The 20471-nt window shown below is 38.1% G+C and overlaps 1 protein-coding gene across 10 annotated transcripts in view; it reads right to left on the bottom strand.

The window, feature by feature from the left end:
• Positions 1 to 20471, bottom strand: part of SPATS2L (spermatogenesis associated serine rich 2 like) — a 78114-nt gene that overhangs the window by 23007 nt on the left and 34636 nt on the right. For 5 of the 10 annotated variants that reach the window (XM_056496926.1, XM_056496925.1, XM_056496924.1 and 2 more), the window contains 5 exons: positions 19098 to 19161; positions 8691 to 8799; positions 5186 to 5235; positions 4519 to 4759; positions 681 to 755 (listed from right to left, as the gene is read on the bottom strand). In XM_056496926.1, the coding sequence (XP_056352901.1) occupies positions 681 to 755; positions 4519 to 4759; positions 5186 to 5235; positions 8691 to 8799; positions 19098 to 19136 (514 nt within the window). In that variant the 5' untranslated portion in view covers positions 19137 to 19161. The remainder of the gene's footprint in view (positions 1 to 680; positions 756 to 4518; positions 4760 to 5185; positions 5236 to 8690; positions 8800 to 19097; positions 19162 to 20471) is intronic. The other 5 variants (XM_056496932.1, XM_056496934.1, XM_056496929.1 and 2 more) reach the window with 1 other exon arrangement.

Below are 20471 nucleotides of genomic sequence, written 5' to 3'. Positions count from 1 at the left end.
AAGAAAGGTATGAAGCCTTACTGTTAAGTCAGAACGACTTTATGGTGCTCTCCTGGCACACATCCTACAGAACCTCAGAGAGCTATGACAACAAATGAAATTGTTTTGGTAATGAAACACTAATTGGAACACTTCCTTGTTTCAACAGTGTATAAAAGAAAAACCTCAATAAAAAGATCAACTCTCATGCCAATAGGGAAAATACCTCATAATGTAAAAAGCATGCTACCAATTATAGTATTTGCCCAAATATGTATATATATAGTACACAAAAAAAAGTTCCTAATTTCATCAGCATTTTAAAAGCACTGATTAAACATTCCTACCTGAAATGCTTACCTTGCCTGACCACAGATTTCTATCAAAAGTTGCTGCTAAGAGGAACCAAGCAGGAAATGAAAGTATGCCAAAGATTAGGCTCCTGGGTTCAACAGCTTCAGAGGGATAAGATAACAATGCCTGAGTCTGTTTGGCTGCCACAAGACTACCTGGTTTCCTCTTTCCAAAACTCCAAAGAGATTCAAGATAGTAGCATCATAACAGAGGAACTAGCAGCTAAAGCATGACTGTGAAAACTGACAGGCAAGGCCAGCTTTACTGCCCCTGTGAATTTTAGTTAAGAAAATGAGCATAAAAAGTGATTTGTTGCATTAACTCATTTTTCTAATTTTTGTACTCACTTTGATGAATGGATGATTCTTCATTCTGAAGATGCTTTTTATGCATCATTTTATTCAACTGATGATGCGTGGTGTCTAGAGAAAAGGGACTTGTCAGATCAATAACTGGATTATGGCCCATGGAATAGGATAAACACCGCTGGGATTGAGGGGTATCACATGGACAGGTGCAGCATACCAACTAGTGACTTCCTTCTGCCCTGGCTGGCCATTACAATGGGTGGAAAGCACATCTTGGTATGTTTAATTGCAATCACGTAATACCAGAGAAACAAGGAGGAACATCAGTGCTCACATTTTAAATCAGCTTTTAAGGGCTTTAAAAAGTTAAGTCTGAAAACAGAAAGGTATCTTGCATAAAACAGTATGTAAGAAAGTAGAGAAAGAAGTGAAAGAAACCTGCGAATCTGTGAAAGCAAGAAACACCAGTAGTGTGCACTCTGAACATGTCAAAGATTTGATGCCGACACTGGTCTCACACACGGTGAGGAACTCTCCTGTGAGAGAGCTGCCACTAACCCTGTTCAACTCTTCCTGCATCTCACCCTAATGCAAATAGAACATCCTTTATAAATCAAGGCTTCCTACTGTGAGTTGAGGCTGCCCTTCCTACATAACTAACAGGTAATTAGAAACCAGCAGTCTAGAAACTAACCTATAAAGAAAGGCCAGAGCTCTTCGGTTCTGTCCCTAAGATTTGATCTGAAATTCATTGTTAATGTGCATAATTGTTTTTTCTGCATTTAATTAGCAGCTTTGGTACACCTGTCAAGACAACTACAAACTTGACAGCTTTCTGCCTAAAGAAAGCCACCTAGAACAACAATTATACTCTAAATTAAACTTTTTGATTATCTTTTGTCTGCAATATACTATGACCCTGTTTCTTCCAAAACTACACATGAGCTACTTGGAAACCCAACAGAAAGATGCCCAGCATGGGCTAGCAAACAGTAGTTTTGTATGCTGCAGCTGAACTTTTAAATTTGACTTAAGACAATCAACACAACTAAAAATAGATTAAGTCTGCAGCAAGTCTATGAAGACTTACACCAGCTAAGACACATGTATAACAAATTATAGGAATAAAGTCTCTGTCAAATATCTGCAAGAGAAGTCAAAAGTCTGGATAAGAGTAGCTGCAAGTAAACTGTGACATGGTTCAGTATGTGATGGCTTGGAATTTCAGCACCAGCCTATGGTGTGACATCCACTACATTAACAGTCAAGTATGACCACACCTGCCAGTAATGGCAACAGCCATTAACCTGTTCTGAAATCTGCTGAGCTGCCATATTCACAATGAGTGGTTTATCTTTCTGCAGCAGCTTGCCATTCAATACCTTTCAAATCAAGTGAACCTCATAGATTCTTTGGCTGAAAGAGGAAAAAAGCTGTATGATCCCTGAGATATAAACAGGAAGTTTGAAAGAGTCATTAAAAATCTTCCTACATGAAAAATAAGTAGGGAAGATATCAGGATCTGATTTTACCAAGGTCCCTGCAAAAGCAATAGCATAACAAGGCAGCACTACATATCCTTTCTGTGCATTCACACTGCTTCTTTACAAGGCCATGCACAGAAAGCGTAACAGCAACTAAAGATGTCTAAGAAAAAGGAAGATGGAATAATGGCAGGAAATAAGTAGATACCAAATGTTTCAGCCTCTAATTTTCTATGGAGAAATGCTGCATCCTCCCATCTGGTTCCTCAAGTCCCTTACAGGCTTGCCAGGATTTTATGGCTCTAGAAGTCCTAATCTCATAGACTGGAAGCTGGTACAGGCAAAGCTTCAACCTCATGTTCCTCATGGTGTGGAAAGCATTAGGGACTCTCAACAGACACCTATGATGATCCTTCTGAGCTGTGAGCCCTCTGAAGGAGATGGTGAAATGACTGCAGTAACATTCATCTGATAGAAAAGGAACCAAAACAAGCCAGACAAGGACAATACAAAGGAGATTACAACACAAGAGAGAGCAATATGAAACAGGACTCACTGCAACATTTCATACTGCTTTGAAAGAGTTTCTATGACTTGCTCAGAAACTGCAAGGGCACAGCTGCTGGCCTCTGAAGGATCCTGATCACTCCAGCAGAAATGCAACAATATAAATATAGGTAGCTTTTGACCCTAAGAAAGTAGTTATCACACTGACTGCAAAGAAAAGGATATTAGTGCAACCAAAAGTGAAGAAGAAATTATTTTCTTCTATTAAAAAATCTGCCAGGAAATTATTTTATTATGTAAGGGAAATTTGAATATTAAAGTTTCAGGTTTCATTTTCTCTCTATTTCCTTTCCTTTCGGTTTTTTTTTTTTTTTTTTTTTTTTTGGAAGCTCTCTCTCCTTCTTGTTATTGAAGCAGTAGAGATGTGTTTAAACTGAAAAAATTGTGAAGCTATGGACATTTCTCATTTGCCACTTGCAAAAGCAAAGAAAAATTTCAAGATACTTTTTGCCCTTTAAATGTACAACTAACTCTTAACTATTTCAAAGAGAAAATGCAGGATTTAAATGCACTGACCCATAAAAAGATCACTAACAGCATGGGTACTCTTCTTGCCTTCTGTACCCCCTAGAAAACACTCCCCATGCATAGGCAATTAAGTCTACATGCATGTATCATTTCAAAAAATGCCACTCTAAGAAGTCTGGTTCATACAACAAACGTTTATGTCTTGCAAAACAAGTGGCAAAAATGCTTTTAGTATTATGGAAATTCAGAATTTTCTGGGTTATGGCATATTTTATCCAAAGCTAAGTGGGAGCCTAGCAAGGGCAGGGAGTGTATCTCTGGTCCTTTGTGAGGCATCAAATTTTTACAACAAAATTTCTTGGTATGTAGTTTGTTTGACTGCTATAGGCTGCATAGCCTTCATTTAATTAACCAGAGGCTGGCACCACTAGAGTCATCCAAAAGCAGTAGATAATTCATTTCAGGACAATTATTACTTTGGCACATTCCATTGAAATGGGGTTTGAGAGCTGTATTTGCAACCACGGAAAAAGGGATTTCAAGGAAAGGTCTTAAGGCACAGGAAGAAAATACTAATAACAGCAATAATCTAGGCCTCTCAGACATCTGAAATGTGAAGAGCTGAAGAAACACTACCAGTACTGACAATCCAATATGAGCTTTATGAACTTGTAGGCAAAAGTTTTCACAGAGCTTCTGCCCCACAGCAGTGAGTTTGTTCACACTGGTGTTGGTACAATCATAACTCTGTACTTACTACAGTGAGGAAGTTTCTTTCTCTTTCTGTGTTACTGCCCCTCCCAGTTTCAGAAATGGTAACTAGATAAACTAGACCCTGTGAGAAACTAAGTGCATGTACTAAAAGGCTATCACAGTGCCTTTCCACACCACAAAGGCCCTCCCTGCCTTGCTAGGAAAAGCCAGTGGAGGTCTACTGTGACTAGCCTGTGTAGAAAAGATGAGAAAAAGAAAAAGCAATAAAGAAATCCAGTTATATGCCACAAGCTCACAGTGCTTAGGTAACTTTATCCCACATGAGTGACTTAATAATTTTACTAACAATTTGACACTCAAGCTATTTTTTAACCCTGCATTCTTCTGTATTTCTACCTGCAATATTCTGTATCATATGGGCTGTCTATTATAAGAGAAGAAAGACATTTGGCACAGAAACATATTGCAAGATTAATAGTGTGCAGATATAAACCTATCAGCATGACTTTGATAGTTATGTGCATTATTTTCCCACAAAAACATCTCTACATTGTCTCCATGGCAATAAAAATACCATGATCTTTATGTCAGTGAAGGCTTGGCTACTGCCGGTTGAAAAGGTGCTCTCTGTCAGATGAACTGACCTTTGCTTTCTGGACAGTCCAGTGCTGACCCTACAAATCCAGAGCCTTTGTTCTCAAGAGAAGAGGTTTCCAGTTTCTGGTTGGCAGAACCACGGCCAGAGCTGTCCTTAGGGCATCCATTCATGTGACAGTCATTTATTCGCTGAGGCTCTTGAGATGCCTTCTCAGGTCCACTACTCTTGTTTTTAGGATCTTTATTGCCTTGGTGCTGTTTAGATTTGCTTCTTTTTCTCCTATTGTTCTAAATGGAGAAATAACGCAAGAACAGAGATACCACTCAATGCAAATCATACAAACTCAAAATACAACCAGTACGCTGAGCAATGTAAGTGGCTGTGACTATCCAGGATACAATTTCTTATTAAAAGTGCTTCTGTGCATGGGTTGTTTTGGGATTTGTCCCGTGCTTATCCAGAGTCTGATCCCCACACCCAGCTACACTCATGTGCTGTCCCAGAAATTCACTCAGAACACTGGGCTTAGTGAGACAATGACAGAAGAACAGGATTAAAAATAGTACACACATTTGATTTCAAGTACTGTCTACAGGTGTGAATGAAGTCACCTGTGATGGAAAAGGCCAAGTACTGACCCAAAATACTACAATTCAAGTACAAACAGCTGACAAGCTATTTAAATGCCTTGACTCTCAAGAGCAAGTTCTTACCTTCTTTTTCCCTGTCATATTCCATTCCTTTAGAACCTGAGCTGCACTGCCTAGAGAAAGGAAAGATAAAATGTTTCAATAAAAGTTCAACTCTAAAAAAGAACCAGTGTGTTCATGATCAGTTTCTACTCTCCTAGCTGAGGAGCATTTCAGTTTGTTGTGAATTCTCTTATGTGGGGAGAACAAAATGGACACTGCTGCCTTTCTTCTTCCCAGTTACCTGTTTTAATTACACTACTTACAGTGCATGGTCTATTTGGCTTTTTATGCACTTCATTGCACAAAGTGATTGTGTCCCTAACTTAAAACATTAGCATAAGACCCAGAAAAATAAACACTCAAATCTCTTGCCTGAAAAGGAAACTATCTCAGCACCCACAGACAACACTGAGTACACTAAATAGTCTACACTGACTCCAGAGCATCTGAAAGTTTAAAAAAAATTTTGGCATTTTTATAATGTATTTTCTATGTGTTACTTGTCATCCTCAGAAGACATAAGAGTGTAAAAAGTAAAGAATTAGCAACTGAAAGAGTAATTTTGTGGACTCTTGCATAAAATCTGCATCACACAAATGCAGTAAACTTAAGCCTGGCAGAAAAGAATGGTAAAAAATTATATTGAAAAGTAACTACAGTTATACTTGAAATTCCACCTGCCAGCCATACTGAGTTACTTAGATAAATGTATGGAACAAAGCAGGCAGAGCCTTGGTCAGAACAGTGCTGGCTGCCATGTTAGAAGAAAACTCTTCTCCTTCTAATTAGCATTATCATTTTGGTCTCCTGGAGCCTATTGCTGAAAACAGACCTCATGGCAAGCACGCAGTCTGAATTTTCATCCAAACTACTGTGGCAGTATCTGGCACAACAATGCTTTTAATCACTATCAGGTTAAGGTCTTCTGCTTGAATTTAAAAATCACTTTGTGATCACTTCACAAATCTAGTAAATATTCAATTACTAGCCTTTTCAAGTGGACTTCATACTCAGCCATTCTTCTCACTCCTTTCAGTGAAATGTTGATATTACTATCAAGAAGAATTGCTGATTCCAGACCACCATGAGTTGTCAACTTGTATTCAGCCAAAGACGTGTGAGATTTTCAGATGAACCAAATATACACTTCTACCACAATAAACCATCTCCAAGACTATCTGGTGAGCCTAACACACACAACAGGAAAGATTATGTATCTTGCTAAGCCAAATTTGTTCAACTGTGAAAAAATTTACATGGAATCCATCAAAGCCATGTTTTATTTACTTGAAGACATGACAATGCAGATAAAAGGCTTAAATAACTTCTATTTCATGTATAACTACATATATATTTATAATTAGTTACACACATAATTTTGTACATGTAAGTACAACTCCCTCTCCTAAAGGTACACCATCTTTTGACAGGCACAGTATTTCTGTATGCAGTAATAAACATTTTCTGCCCATTTTGCTCAATGATGTTGAAAATATGTGATTTCATGTGACAGCTTTGTTAACTGTCTTCACAGTAGCAACCAACTGCCTTTTTGTGTTGGCTGGTGGTGTCTTTGCCTTGCTTCCCTCAGCCTCCCTGTGAATACTTTGCATGCTGAGAGTTACTTTAGAGATTCATCCAACCAACCTCTGTTTCTTCCAATTGGAAATGCATTAACTATCCAAATCCCAAAACCTCACTTGAATCCATAAGTATCATCTACAAAGCAGCTGAACAGACCTTCTGATTATGCTTAATTAGGTAAACTAGCACAGCAAATAAAACATTTGAGCCCTCTTCCATTTAAATCAAATTTCACATACAGAATAAAATTCATAACAGAGGCATCACCTAAATATTACTTGCTTATATGAAGCAAGACAAGAAACTAAATTTGAATATTTCTTGATTCAGAAAGCACCACCTCTGAGAGAAGCACTGCATAGAAGTGGCTCAACCTTTCCATTCAGCATGGTCACCCCAATGTTTTTCACTGCAGGACTTCTCAGCGTGTGTTATTTCAACCTTAGCAATTTTTGTCATTCATGTGAAAAATATTTCAATTATTCATTCTATCCACAGTGGCAGCTGAATGGATAGGTATCTTTTCTGCTCTTTCCAGACAGTAACAAATATTACCTATTTTCATATATTCCCTCACAAAGGCTTCTGAACAGTAATCACGAACTGGTAAAGTTCAAACAAAGATCATCTGAACATGGATATATAGCAGCTTGCTTTTTTTCACGACTTTATTGCACTTCTTGCAAAGCTTGTGTTTGCCCTGTTTCTTCCTTACAGCAGGTGATGACACATGGCTGTGAAAGCACTTACCCTTTTGAGGAACCATTGGAAACAATTCATAAGCCACAATCAAGCCATGGTAACTCACGACAAAATGAAGTGAAAGCAACTTACTGAATAGTCATGGAACAATCCTCCACTACTTTCCCCAGGACATACATTACAGGAAAACAAAATTATTGTTAATTAGATGCATGACACTTTTCTTTTTTGCTGTGTGCACAGACAAATGCAATTTCAATACATCCCTCAGAATATAACTGTCTGTGCAACTGCCTGAAGCAAAAAGAACCATATAGACTTGACGGAAGAATTTTGATACATTTATAAATAGTCCAGTTTGCTTGCATATGCTTTTTGCATATTGGTAATTCCTAGTATATAATAATGCTTTTTGGCTGATACATTTTACTAAGTTATTCCAAATCAAACCCAAAAAAATTCTTAAGTAAAATAGGAATGAATTAACCAACTAGTTGAGATTGCAAAAATGAGGCATTTTAAGATATACAGGACCCTTTGATACCACTGAACTTCTACTATCATTTATGTAACCCCAAGCTACAAAAATTTTGAAAAGATTGCTCATAGTATGCCATTACTTCTGCAAAGGGTTTCTTACAGATTGTGGTGAAAAGTTCAAAACACTTGACTTTATATATTTACCAGGAAAAGTGATATTAAAATACAAGTGACCTTTCATTAGAGATGGTCTCATGACGCAAAATACAAACATGGATCCAGGTTTAAATGGCTCAAACTTTCAATGGAGTCTTGGTTCAGCCATTATAAATGTCAAGGCTATTTGCAAAATTCAGATTGAGGTTTGAATGTCAATGTATGCATTGAATTCAGGGATTTAGGGGCCTGGTTATGTGCTTCAGAACTATCCTGAATTGTTCTTAGTTATTGTATCTTCAATAGTGAATTATTTACTGATATATTACTCTAAAAAGCATATGTAGAATAAAGAAGCAAGTCTGCAGTAAGAATGGCTTCAAAAACGGCAAAGCCAGGTAGAACAGATGAACAGCCATGTCAAACTCATACTGTGAAAAAGCAAAGATGCAGACAGGAGGATCTATTTTTTTATAATTAACAAGTGTCACACATCAGATTTCAGAAGAACTACAGAATATATTTTGAGCCACTAGAGACAATAAAGACCTTGGCATGTGATTGAATCGCTCTTACATTAGTGGAAAAGGTACATTGTACTCACCATCCATGAAAGCTTGAACCGCCTTGTCTACATTGTTATCAAATTGCTGCAACACCAGAACTATCTCATTATTGCTTTTGTTCGGAACAATTGATCGGATTGCATTGATCTGTAAGTAAAAGAAGACAATAACATGAATTCATCATACTCCTTTAGACTATAAGGAGTGCCAATGCACGTTTATATAAATGTCTCTTACACCGATGAGCTCACGAGCACACAGCAATGTATCTGCACAAAGCAATACCCGTCCTATCCTTACCCAGCCATGCAAATAATGAAGCAATTTCTTCATGACATCAAATCACAGAACTGGTAGCCAGCAATCCTGGAAACAAATCCCATTCAGTCACAGCAGAACTAGCTTAATTCAACTGACAGAATTTGGCCTTATTCTTCTTTCCTAAATGGTCTATTTGCTGCCAAGGGTTTCAACATATCACCTACACAAATTTAGTGAGCACACAACTTCTTCAAGGCTCTTGCCTGGCCTTGCTACATCAAAGTTATGATTGATGTTTTTTTGGCATCTGAAAAAGTCATATGCATAGAAACAGTGGGAGGCTAAAAGAGAACAGTATCATTTTAAAAAGTTTTAGTGGCTGTTCAACATAATTTCAGTTTGCTGTTCCATACACAAGTGACCAGGAAGCTTGTGTAACAAAATCCTGAACAAAGATCATGGGATGCCGAATGCTTCCTTCAGGAAGCTGCTGATGGATGAGGTGTTACACCCACAGATAACTCTGACATGCCATGCTTAAATTTCACAGCATTTGCCACTGCTGTACTGTCAGTATCCCTTAATACCAAATGGAATTCAACTCATGATGTTTTAATAAAATGTTCCTACTGGGATCACTTATTTTATTTATTGATGATCATTTATTTTCTCATCGCTCTATATTATAGCTACTTTAATGCTATAAAAATTTTACTAGATCAGATCAAAATAAAAGTATTTAAATGTAATTAGCAAAGCAAAAGCCTATGATAAAAATTGAGAGACTCTGCCAAACCAGTTTAGCAGTTCAAATTAGCTTTACGAGCTTCCATGTCAAGATATCCAGCATTTACAGTAAGAAACTTGTTACTGCCCTGCAAATGTTTATCTGGCACTCTCCTTTGTCATCTTCCTGTGGGAACACATCCTTGATTAGGGTGTACTTTATTTACTGCAATCCAATGTCATCATGCTAATTGTGAAGCAGTGTGGTCTTTTTATTGTACTGTGAAATGTAATTGCAAAAAAAGTAATACGTGAAGGTAGAGCTGTTTAAGGGAATTAGGCTGGCTCACATGGCAAAAGCACTCACAATACATTGTCTTAGCTGCCCTGTTAGGTGCTGAAGGACAGTATCTGAGGAGTCTCCATCAAAGGGGACATCAGAAGGTTACTGTGAACACTTAAGTGCTCAGATTTGACCAAAAAATCTTATTTTGCTGTAGTCTGTTCATCCCACTCCTCAACCACTGTGTTTCCCTGTGCTGTATACTACCACACACCAGGAATCACAGCAGGTTCTCTCAGGACAGTGATGGGACAGTTCAGAGTCCTGATGCCTACTGGACTCAGCTTCAGAACTGCAAAAGGCTCACACTTGTCTTCAGCACATGTTAGTACAGCTACTTAGGGTGATTTACTGTGCTCTGTCCATCATCCCATCACACCCCTCTCTGCAGCTTCACATTTGCCCACAATAACTCTCAGGTAGCAAGTCTAGCCTTGGACAGCCCAGGCCAAACCCATAATTTAGAAGTCAGTGGAGCTGAAGTGCTTGTGCATTTCTCAAGGACCCTTTCCCAAAGGTCCGTCTTTGTCTAATTTTGCCACCCTACGACTGAACCATGCCTGCCCACAAGCTTGGTCCCCAGCCAACAGAGGCTACCTTCGAATACCTACTAAACAGGGATAACTTTATGTTGCAGCTCATACAGACTACGCTGACAAGTGGACTGCCTGAAGCAGAGGTTGCTGTTGCCAGAAACTATGCAGAAAATCCCGTCTGCTCAAGTTTCTCCCTTCAGCTGACATGCATGCATGGGGAAGAAAGCAATGAGTACAGCTCTCTGCTATGCACTGCAGGCAGCCAAGTGAAAACTAATCCAAATCAATAGGATGTGAAGAGAAAGCATTGGAAAAAAGGAGTTAATTAATTTGGTGATTGTGTGCACAGGCATGCTATTTACTGATAAACCTGCAACAAGTGTGAACCGAGCTGGCTCCATAATAAAAGCTGGCAAAGACACTAAGGCAGAGCAGGCCACAAGCTGCAGTCCATTTTATGTTCAAGCTCATAGCTCCCAAACACTTTTACCACGTGGATTACATCTTCATATTCCCACAAAAAACACCCCTCTTCTTTCACAATCATGTGGATCATCTCTCTGCCTACTCAAAATTGCATAATCTCCTTGTGGTCACTGCTTACAGGAAAAATAGTAAAAGAAATATCTAGAGTATTCTAACCACCTTTAAACATAAGCACAAGGATCTCACAATGGTTTCTAGGTCCTACTGTGCCATGAAAGGTCTGCAAGCCTCAGGAAGCATCTGAAAACAACCAAGTGAGGCTAAGACCTCACTTAAGAGGATCAGGCAACTCACCACACAGTGCACTTTGGAAACTTCTTAAAGACAAGAAGAGTATCTGAAGGGTAGAGAACATTGACACACAAGAACTCAACCAAGCAGGCTATGTTTTAGACTACAGAATCAACCAAAGGCTTTCTCTGTTTGCACTGTGTGATCTTTGTCAAGAATTTTTTGATTATGGAAAAACCAGAATTAAAAGCTGAACTGTGCTTCATCCAACTAGTGCTATAATTAAATACAAAAAGGCTATGGAAACATTCTAATTGTGGAGATAACCCAAAAAGAAGCAGGATTATGATCCTAGGAAAAATGCTTAACAGTACAGAGAAAAGAAATTTATCATATGACAACACTGTGGACACAGCCATGGTTTAGTTGGACTAAAAATTTTGATTTGTGGAATTAATATACTATAAAGCTCAACAGTTCTACTGCCAAAATCCAACAATATTTTTTGTTGACTGTTGCACAAAAAATACATGTGTTTATCTTTCTATTTGGAAAATACAAAAAATTGAGAAGTTTAATGAAAGAATTCCTCAGGAAAAGAACATCAGATTGCAAAGAAAAGCAAATCTAAGACCTAGGAAATCCCAAATCAGAAGTTGCTTAGACTTTTTTAATCTGCTTCTGTTGTGTATGTATGCTGTGATACCAAGGACACCTACAAGTCAGTGTTTCTCCTTTCCAGATTTGTGCAGTGATTTATGTGGGTGAGTAGATGAAAACTAAAATTAGTTTTAGTAGGATGCATCAAAATTAATACACACATACATACATACATACATATATATGTATACATATAACCATCTCAGTTCAGAACCAACAGAGCAGAGATCCCAAAAGATTTTATTCCAAAACAAAGTATTTTTGTCTTGCAAATTTTTAGGAACAAAATGGCATCATGCTTCCATATCTCTTCTGAAATTTCAAAGACAAAGATCTGTGTGCCAGGTCTATAACACATGCACTGTTTGACCAATGTTTTAATCCAGAATGCACTGAAACTTTTGTACACAGGCAATGAAAATGTCAGCAATTTCTGGACAGAAATTACTGGCGTGCGGTTAAAAAACCTCAAACTGTGACCTGACAGTTTATCTGGGAAGAAGACAAGTTATATGGAGGGAGACCAGCCTACACCTAGAAATGCAAATTTCAAGGTCCCTGATATTCCACCTCTTAGTCCTTTAACCCTGATTTCAAATATATATGTAGATTTCTAGGTCTGAAGCTCAGCTCTGTCCCCTCCTGCAAAAAGTATCCCATTTGTTCCCGGAAAGGGACCTAGTGATAAAAAAGCCACAGGGAGGGATAGGAAAGTTCCTGACAGCATAAGCCTAACACAAAGGCACTTCTCAAATGACAGGTCATAAGAGAGCTAACACAGACTGTGAACAGAAGCATATCAAAGCTCCAGGAATGCTTGACAAATGCAAGATGACAAGGTGCACTTACACTGCAGGGCTCAGCGTGAGCTGGATCCAGGCACTCCAGGTATGCTGGCTCCTCTCTCTGGTTCCCTGCTAACTCAGGTGATAAAAGAGCCCTTGTGCTATTACAGCAATACACCTCACCTGCTTACAGACCTCCACCTGTCTGAGAGAAGTCCATCACTTCCCATTCCCAATCAAAAAAAACTGTATAGAGCTTATTTTTATTACAGATGTGATAAGATGATGCCAGGGCAGGAAGTAACTCCTACTTTTCTCTCTCTAAACTGACAGGCCTCAAACTCAGCAAGAATATCTATCTTCTTAATATGTAAACAACAGATTAAGCAAATAGAATCATCTGGTATTTATGACTTCTCAACAACAAACTCATTTAAAAAATATTTAGCATCCTAAAGAATGAAAGAAAGTAGGAGAACAAAAGAATCTCTTACCAGGTAATGGTACTGCATTAATGCCATTCTGCAAAGGCTAACTCACCAGTCAACTCTATTAGATTTCCATGTATGTGGGAGAAAACATTTTTTTCCTACTTACTGAAACCTGATCATAGGAGAAACAGCATTACCAGACAGACTACAGGGAAGTCAATTATTTTAATTATTTTGTGAAACATCCTGTTTTTATCCAGTGTAGATTCCCAGTGAACTGCTGTCATCATCTGGATGCTAGACAGCATTCTGGGACAGCAAGAGAATTCAGTAACATACCTTCAGAACCACAGATAATTAATGCTATTAATGTCAGCAATAGTTGAGAATCTGTCACAGACAGTAGCTAAATTCCTGGGCTTTTCTCTCCTGTAGCCTAACAGGAAAGCACATTACTTTGTTTACTACTAAGAAATCTTTCTCTGAATTTCAGCTTACAAAAGATTCTTTAAAGCAATCACAGATCTAAAATATAAATCTGTTATCTTGAAAAACACAGTACACAGTCAAGAACATGGAAGACAGAACCCAGGTCCACCCCCATTTAAACCCACAAGCCAGAGCTGAAGTCCTGCTAATGCTTGCTGCAATTTGAGCCAGACTGTCTCATCAGGACCAGAATTCCACAGACATGAGGATGTTTTTATCTGTCTCTTACAAAAAATGTTGAAGACTGTCCAGAAGTGGAACCAAAATTGAAAGGCTTCAAGTCCCCTAAAATAAGCTTCTACCTCACAATAAAATCCCCAAGGTCTGGTCAGATATACTTGAGTATTTTTCTGATGATTACTGTTAAACATCTCATCTGGGGCAAATTTTTGGCTCACCTAAAAAAAAATAAAAAATTAAATTAATCAGTAACAGGTTACTTCTGAGGAATACAGCACACAGGAAAGGATGCTGAATTCTACTGTCTCATGGTAGCTTACTCTAAGTCCTCACAAACATCCATCTCACAAGAAGTTCCAGGTAAGTCAAGCTCAAAAAGAAACAGAGCCTGCCTGGAAGTTGTGACACCAGATTATCTATTCCACATGCAGAACCAAGTTGACATTGATGTGTATCCCTCGAAGCCCTTTACGTTCTCTGTCAAGTTTTAAATGGTTCCCAGGCAACTGTAACAACATGGACTCAATCACTGCCTGTTTGCTGCTCTGCTCCATCTGGTCCCCCTTGGCATCATCTCAAAGAGGATGTTTCTGGTGAATAAGTAACATATCCGGGGTTCAGAGAGTTTGTTTATGTATTTCTGACATAGTGACAAATTAAACTTCTTTGCTGAAAGCTCACGGCTGTTCTGAAACCCCTGAAAACAGCTGCTCTAATCCCCTTGAAGTAAGTTACTATTATGATCACTAGAAATATTCTTATTTATGCCTGGTTAGGAAAACTAACCCTGATCCACCTTCACTTTGTACTAAACATTAAGAGCAACATATTTTCTCTAAGTTAAGAACTAAATTAATTTGTATGGTTACGAATAAACACAGACATTTCCTACTTTATTTTCACTGCATGTCAGTAGCAAATTTTTATGTACCCATATATACATCATTCAATTCCATTACACCCCCAATTTTTCCCAAATCCTGCAAGTGAAGCAGGGAAGAAGGGCTGCCTGAAGAACACTGCTGATTTTGATAATCTAGGAATTTAGCATTAGCAGATGTCCTGGCTACATTAAGCATGAAAATGCATTTCAGAACCACTTAATGGTAGAACTTTTAGAAAGGTTTTGAACTTCTACACAAACATACTTAATGAATACAATTTGACTTGGTTGCATTAAGAGGCTGATTCTTACACTGGAGACATTTTTGCAGAAGCTTTACTAAGTTCACCCTGACAAACTGAACAAGTGTTGCTAATACCCCCTTTGAGTAAAATGACAGCTTTGATCAGATCTGTGCCTCTCTGCTACTATCTGTTCATCACCCTGATATCTTCTGATGATTTATTCCTAGTAAGCCCCCAAAAAGTTCTACTTGCTGCAGTAAACTTCTTTAGGCTCTTGTCATGGACGTATTATTTCATCCTTACCCATCAAATAGAAATCCAGACATTCTACTATGGTCTTTCAGGAGTCATAAGAAGTTTGGCTTAGTAAGAACTACTCTGCTTGAGTGATGACAGGACCATTTACAGACATGAGTCTGTGATACCCTTAACCCAAGTTAAATGGCTTATCAAGTGACAGAAGTGCATTTTGACCAACTTTTCTGGTCTTCAAACAGTACATGTACTTCAACACATGGGCAAAGAACAGCTGCAAAGGTCAATTTTAAGGAGAAAGTGAAATCACAGATTGGAAAGCATCTGCTTTTGTAATGCATGATTTTAAATTTACATACTACTTCGACTCCTTCCATTCCAAATCCTACTCTTTACTTGCATGGTGACTATTGCTTATGAAAACCACATTTATGGTGTAATGCAAACAAAACTGTGAAACCTCCAAAACCACATCTGAATAAAATTTCCTTCTTGCAGTGTTGCCCATCTGCTCCTCCAGTTCTGACACTTGAAAAGACAAATGAGAAAACAAGCCTTTGAGGAGAACTTCAGCAAAACTTCACTCCCAACAGAATCTCAAAAGAAGACTTTTCATCTGAATGAGTGTTTTGCTAATTCCAGCTGACAGCAGATCTCACTTGTTCAAACATGTTTAGACAAACAGTGAATTTAAAAAAAAAAAAGAAAAAATATGGGCCCAAAAGCAAGTCCTGAAGTTTAAACAAATCCTGATATTTCTTTGGATCAAAACCAAAGTCGCATGCCAGAGATGAATGGTTATTCTGGGGAGTGCCTGATATTCACTCTTCTCTTATTAAACTAAGAGGGCCCTAATTGTTGCAGGAGACAATACATCACTTGTCTTCCTCACTTCAATTGCTTCTTCTTTGTAAGCCTTGTAATTGAGAATCTCAGCACCTCTTCTGGTGCTGTACTAGGTTAATGCTTGAATACATCCTTTGATTTTATGGATTTTGGGTGCAAGCCAATGAGTTTGGCTCATTTTACCCCTTAATCCAGTGAATTTTTGTGCATATGATCTGAACTATGTGTAACACTCCGTCTCTGAAAATCCAGATACAAAAAATACGTCCTTACTTATTTTCAGGCACAGACATCATTATGAGTGTTATCAGAGGCAAGAAGGAGAGTGGCACAGTGAATGAAGACTACAGGAAGGGTCAGAGCAGGGGGAAATATTCTGAGAGGGATCCTGATGGTAAACTTCTAATACTAGTTATGCAGGCAATTAATGACCTTTGTGTCTGCTGGAATGCAGAACTTAGGTTATTCCAGAAAATCTGTGGGTTATATGTATGAAAATATGGTAATTGAAACAGTCCTGGCTCCCCCACAAGAGTATCACAGCTGCAGGAGTCTCTGCCAACTATGGAAACTTTCATTAGCCTTCCTAACATCACAGGCCAACATTTATATAAATCTCTTGGGGGAGAAAAAAGAAGATATAAAATAGAATTTAACCTATTAACTCTATGAACTATTTCAGCTGAAATGCCAAGGATGAATTATACAAGTATCACTACCACAGTAGCATACTCTTATGACTCAAATTCAGGGGTGGGGCTTTATAGACCCTGGCTGTAAGCATAATATCCAAAATGTCTGCATTGGCCTCACACTCACTTTTAAAACAATGGCAATTCTTGAATAACTAGAAGCTGCTCATGGAGAGAACACAGGGAAAGGTCACCACTGGAAAAAAACCCCAAACAACCGTCCCCCCCCAACCCCCCGAAAGAACAAACATGCTGGAATCTGCATGGTATCTGCAGCACATTTTTATCACAGTGAAATAACCTTCAATTTAAGGTGAAACTTGTGTGCTACTTTTGTACATGGGTAAGTATTTGTGTGCAGATGTACAGCTCCTTTGGCTTCATGCAAGTCTTAGCAAGATCAGAGTCTTAAGTACATCATGATCTGCAAGCACTAAGGTAGAAGAAAGGGAGAACTGAGAAGGGACTGTATTCTAGTCTGTTCTTTTAAACCAGGACTGCTTGTATTTACATTGATGGCAATGGATTTGTGGAGCCCACCAGAAGTATTATACTTAAAAACCTTTTTTTTTTTTTTTTTTAAACCCAGAAGTATTGCCTCCCAAAAGGTGGATAAAAGTAAACATTAAACTCACTCTGCTTCAATGTTGTGAAGCATGACCATGGCAGCCCTGTAAGCCAAGTGAGGAAGGGATGTGATTTTGACTCTTTTACCAGCACACTAAATATGCCTGCTTTTCAAACATGCAAATGAAATCCTCATGTTTTGGCAGTTTATGTGCAAATATTATCAAAGGCAATTCTGCAGGACTTCTTTGTTCAACTCTTTCCTCATATTTCTAGTGCATCACTGAAAGACTTCTGAAGCTACAATCACTTCACAGTTACTCAGTTTGTTGCTGCCCATATTGTAAACAAGATACAAGATAAAATATAAAGATACCAAACAGAGCTGATGCAACCCTGTTAAAACAAGAGGGACTTGCCCAGGTGCAATGGCTCTCTGAGCACCTCCTCAGCTGGCCTATGTAGATTTGCATGAGGCTTATACTGTTTGGTCACGAACCCTTTATGCAGTAAGTAATTAATCTATATTTTCCAGAATAAAACCCAGGGATTTTCCAAAAGAATTTCAATTGCTATTAAACTAGGTTTTCAGTTTGGCATAGGGATTTAGTGACACTAAATACTGATGGAAGATACAGGAATAAAGAGTGGAACAATTTATGAGAGAGTGTACTGATCCAATTATTTTCCTGTCTTAAAATGCATATGCTCATTAATATTTGATTTTGGGCACTCCCAGCAGATATCACACTTGGAACAGCAGATATATACCATGAATACAACACCTGTTGCAGTTTCTCATTCTTAAACTTACAAAAGACAAACACATGATTTGCAAAATCCTGCACTTGTAAAACTGATCTAAATAAAAATTTTCAAGCTACACAGTAAATATGCAGAGCTTCAATTGATTTACTATGTTGCATTTTGAGAATTACTGTACTTTACTTTTGAGCACCCTGGCACCAGGGAGAAGAATTTAATGACATTACTTTCTACTGCAAAATCATCATGCTACTCAATTTTAAAACCCCGTGCTGTTATTAAGAACTAAGGAAGATATTCATTACCAAGACAGAGATTCATTTTGACTTGCAAATCCTCAAGCACAATAAGCAATTGAGATATTAACAACAAATACAGGGTATAACTTACTCAAAAAACAGGCACCTGGACAGTGCAACAGGTAAGGAACTGTCTTCCATAAGGAGAAATGGAGTAAAATAAGTTCTACGGTTAGATGGTCTCCTCACAATCTGCCTGCTGGGAGTCACAAAACATCTCCTGACCTACCTCACATCTAATTAGCTTTCAGTCCTTTGCTGCTCCTGAAAGGGCAATGAGGCTCTAGCTCTAGGCAAGGATATGGAGAAGACTGACTCATGGAATGCAGTTAAAAGCAGACATACTTTCATAGGAAAAAGTAATCTACTCTTTTCAAGTCCTGCGCTTTTAGGAATTGCTTTAAATATTATAGGTATAATATTTTTTGGCAGAAAATTATTTCTAAAGGGCATGTTTCTTTAATGGTTGCACTTTGTACAGCAGTAACCATCCCAAAGTGCTGTTCTCCACAGCATCAGTGTGCACAGGAGTTACAAAGGAATAAGAGAAGATTAGCTGACAAAACACTCTCTGCAAAAAAGTAAAAATGCTTCTCATCAAGCACCATTCAGATTAGTCCTATTAATACCTGTCTGTGTACTTAACTTCATGCACAGAGTCAATACATAATAAAGTTCAGTATGTGAACAGTGTTGGAAAGAGCAGAAATTAAACAGGTATACAAATACAGTTTTAGTTTGCATTCTACTGTTACTTGAACCTACCTTTTCCTTGATATTTACAGGAGAATTGATTTCTGCCATCTCTATTCAGAGGAGAGTAGTGTCTCTGAAATGAGAAAAAAAATCAAAGAGATTAATTTGGAGGTTTTAGTTCCAACCTGTCAAAGCTATACCTGTAATGATTAATTGCATATGTGTACCTGTAAGCATTAGAGAAACACGAGAACACAACGTCCTGCACAGCAGTGCTCAATCCTGCCAAAAGGTAAAGCTAGTCCAGATTTCCTACCTTCCCCAGATTAGTTCTGCAAGCAAATCTGAAAATGCCTTACAGGTATGAATCTGGATAGAAGGCATACCACACTTCTCCCAGCCATGTCTCCCATACTCTGCTCTGAGGCTGTACAGAGCAGGAGTACCTTAGATGAACTCAACAGCTCCTGTTTTCTCATTCACCAGCATCCTCAAATTTTGCCAAGAAGAATTTATCAATTAATGCAGTCCTAAAAAGCAGCTAAATGTGCCAGGAGGCTGGGCTGACAAGTGCAGCATGGCTGTTTATTGTTTGTTTATAATTCAAAACTAATTCAGAGAATTTAGCCACACAGCTCCTATTGAAACTAAACAGGGTCTGTAGATTTAAATCTCTAAGTCTTCTCTGAAAACTTGGGCACATGAATGGAATTTGCATGTGATTAAGAAACCCTGCAATATGCTTTCTATTTCCAGTTATGTGGCTAAGTGAGACACACTCTACCACATGATGAAGAGTTAACACAGGGAAAGGAGTCCCATTGCCTAATCTTGCTCCCATCAAAACCAACTGCCTTAAACTTCACTATGGAACAGAGCTGAATCTTCACATTTCAAAATTAAATCATGCACAAAGAATTACAGCAAAGACTAAATTAAGTGAAATACAAGCTTAGTTTGGTCACTCTCTTTATTGTACACTAATAAAAAGGTCTAGGTATAGATATATGAGAATGAATTCCTAAGTTCATTTTAAGTTTTTAAGATGAAACACCTCCTTTACCTCATTTGAGCATTTGCTATGTGGACTGATATATATTCCAAAAATTCTTCTAAATCTCTTGCAATGCCCTTAAACAATCCTCCTTTAACTTCTTCTTCGAAACACAGAAGTTTAGTAGAGTTCAAACACCAGAAATTAAGCACTTCTCTTACAGTACTCACTGACATTTAAATCTTATAATTAATTTCTGTATGTACCCATTTTCTAACTAAAGAGCTGAGAGCTGAGGAAGCATATGGAGAAGAGATAATATGAAGAAGAAAAAGAAGTTCATTTAGGTTTTGGTCTGATAAGAGTCAAAAGACAAAAGTAACCATTTCCATCCAGCTATTAAAAAGACATGCTTGAAATGAGTAAGTGGCATCTCCATTTTACTATAC

Source organism: Oenanthe melanoleuca, chromosome 7 (assembly GCF_029582105.1).
Source record: "Oenanthe melanoleuca isolate GR-GAL-2019-014 chromosome 7, OMel1.0, whole genome shotgun sequence".
NCBI classification, from domain to species: Eukaryota; Metazoa; Chordata; class Aves; order Passeriformes; family Muscicapidae; genus Oenanthe; species Oenanthe melanoleuca.
The sequence above is the reverse complement of the archived record's forward strand: the minus strand, read 5'-3'. Positions and strand labels throughout refer to the sequence as shown.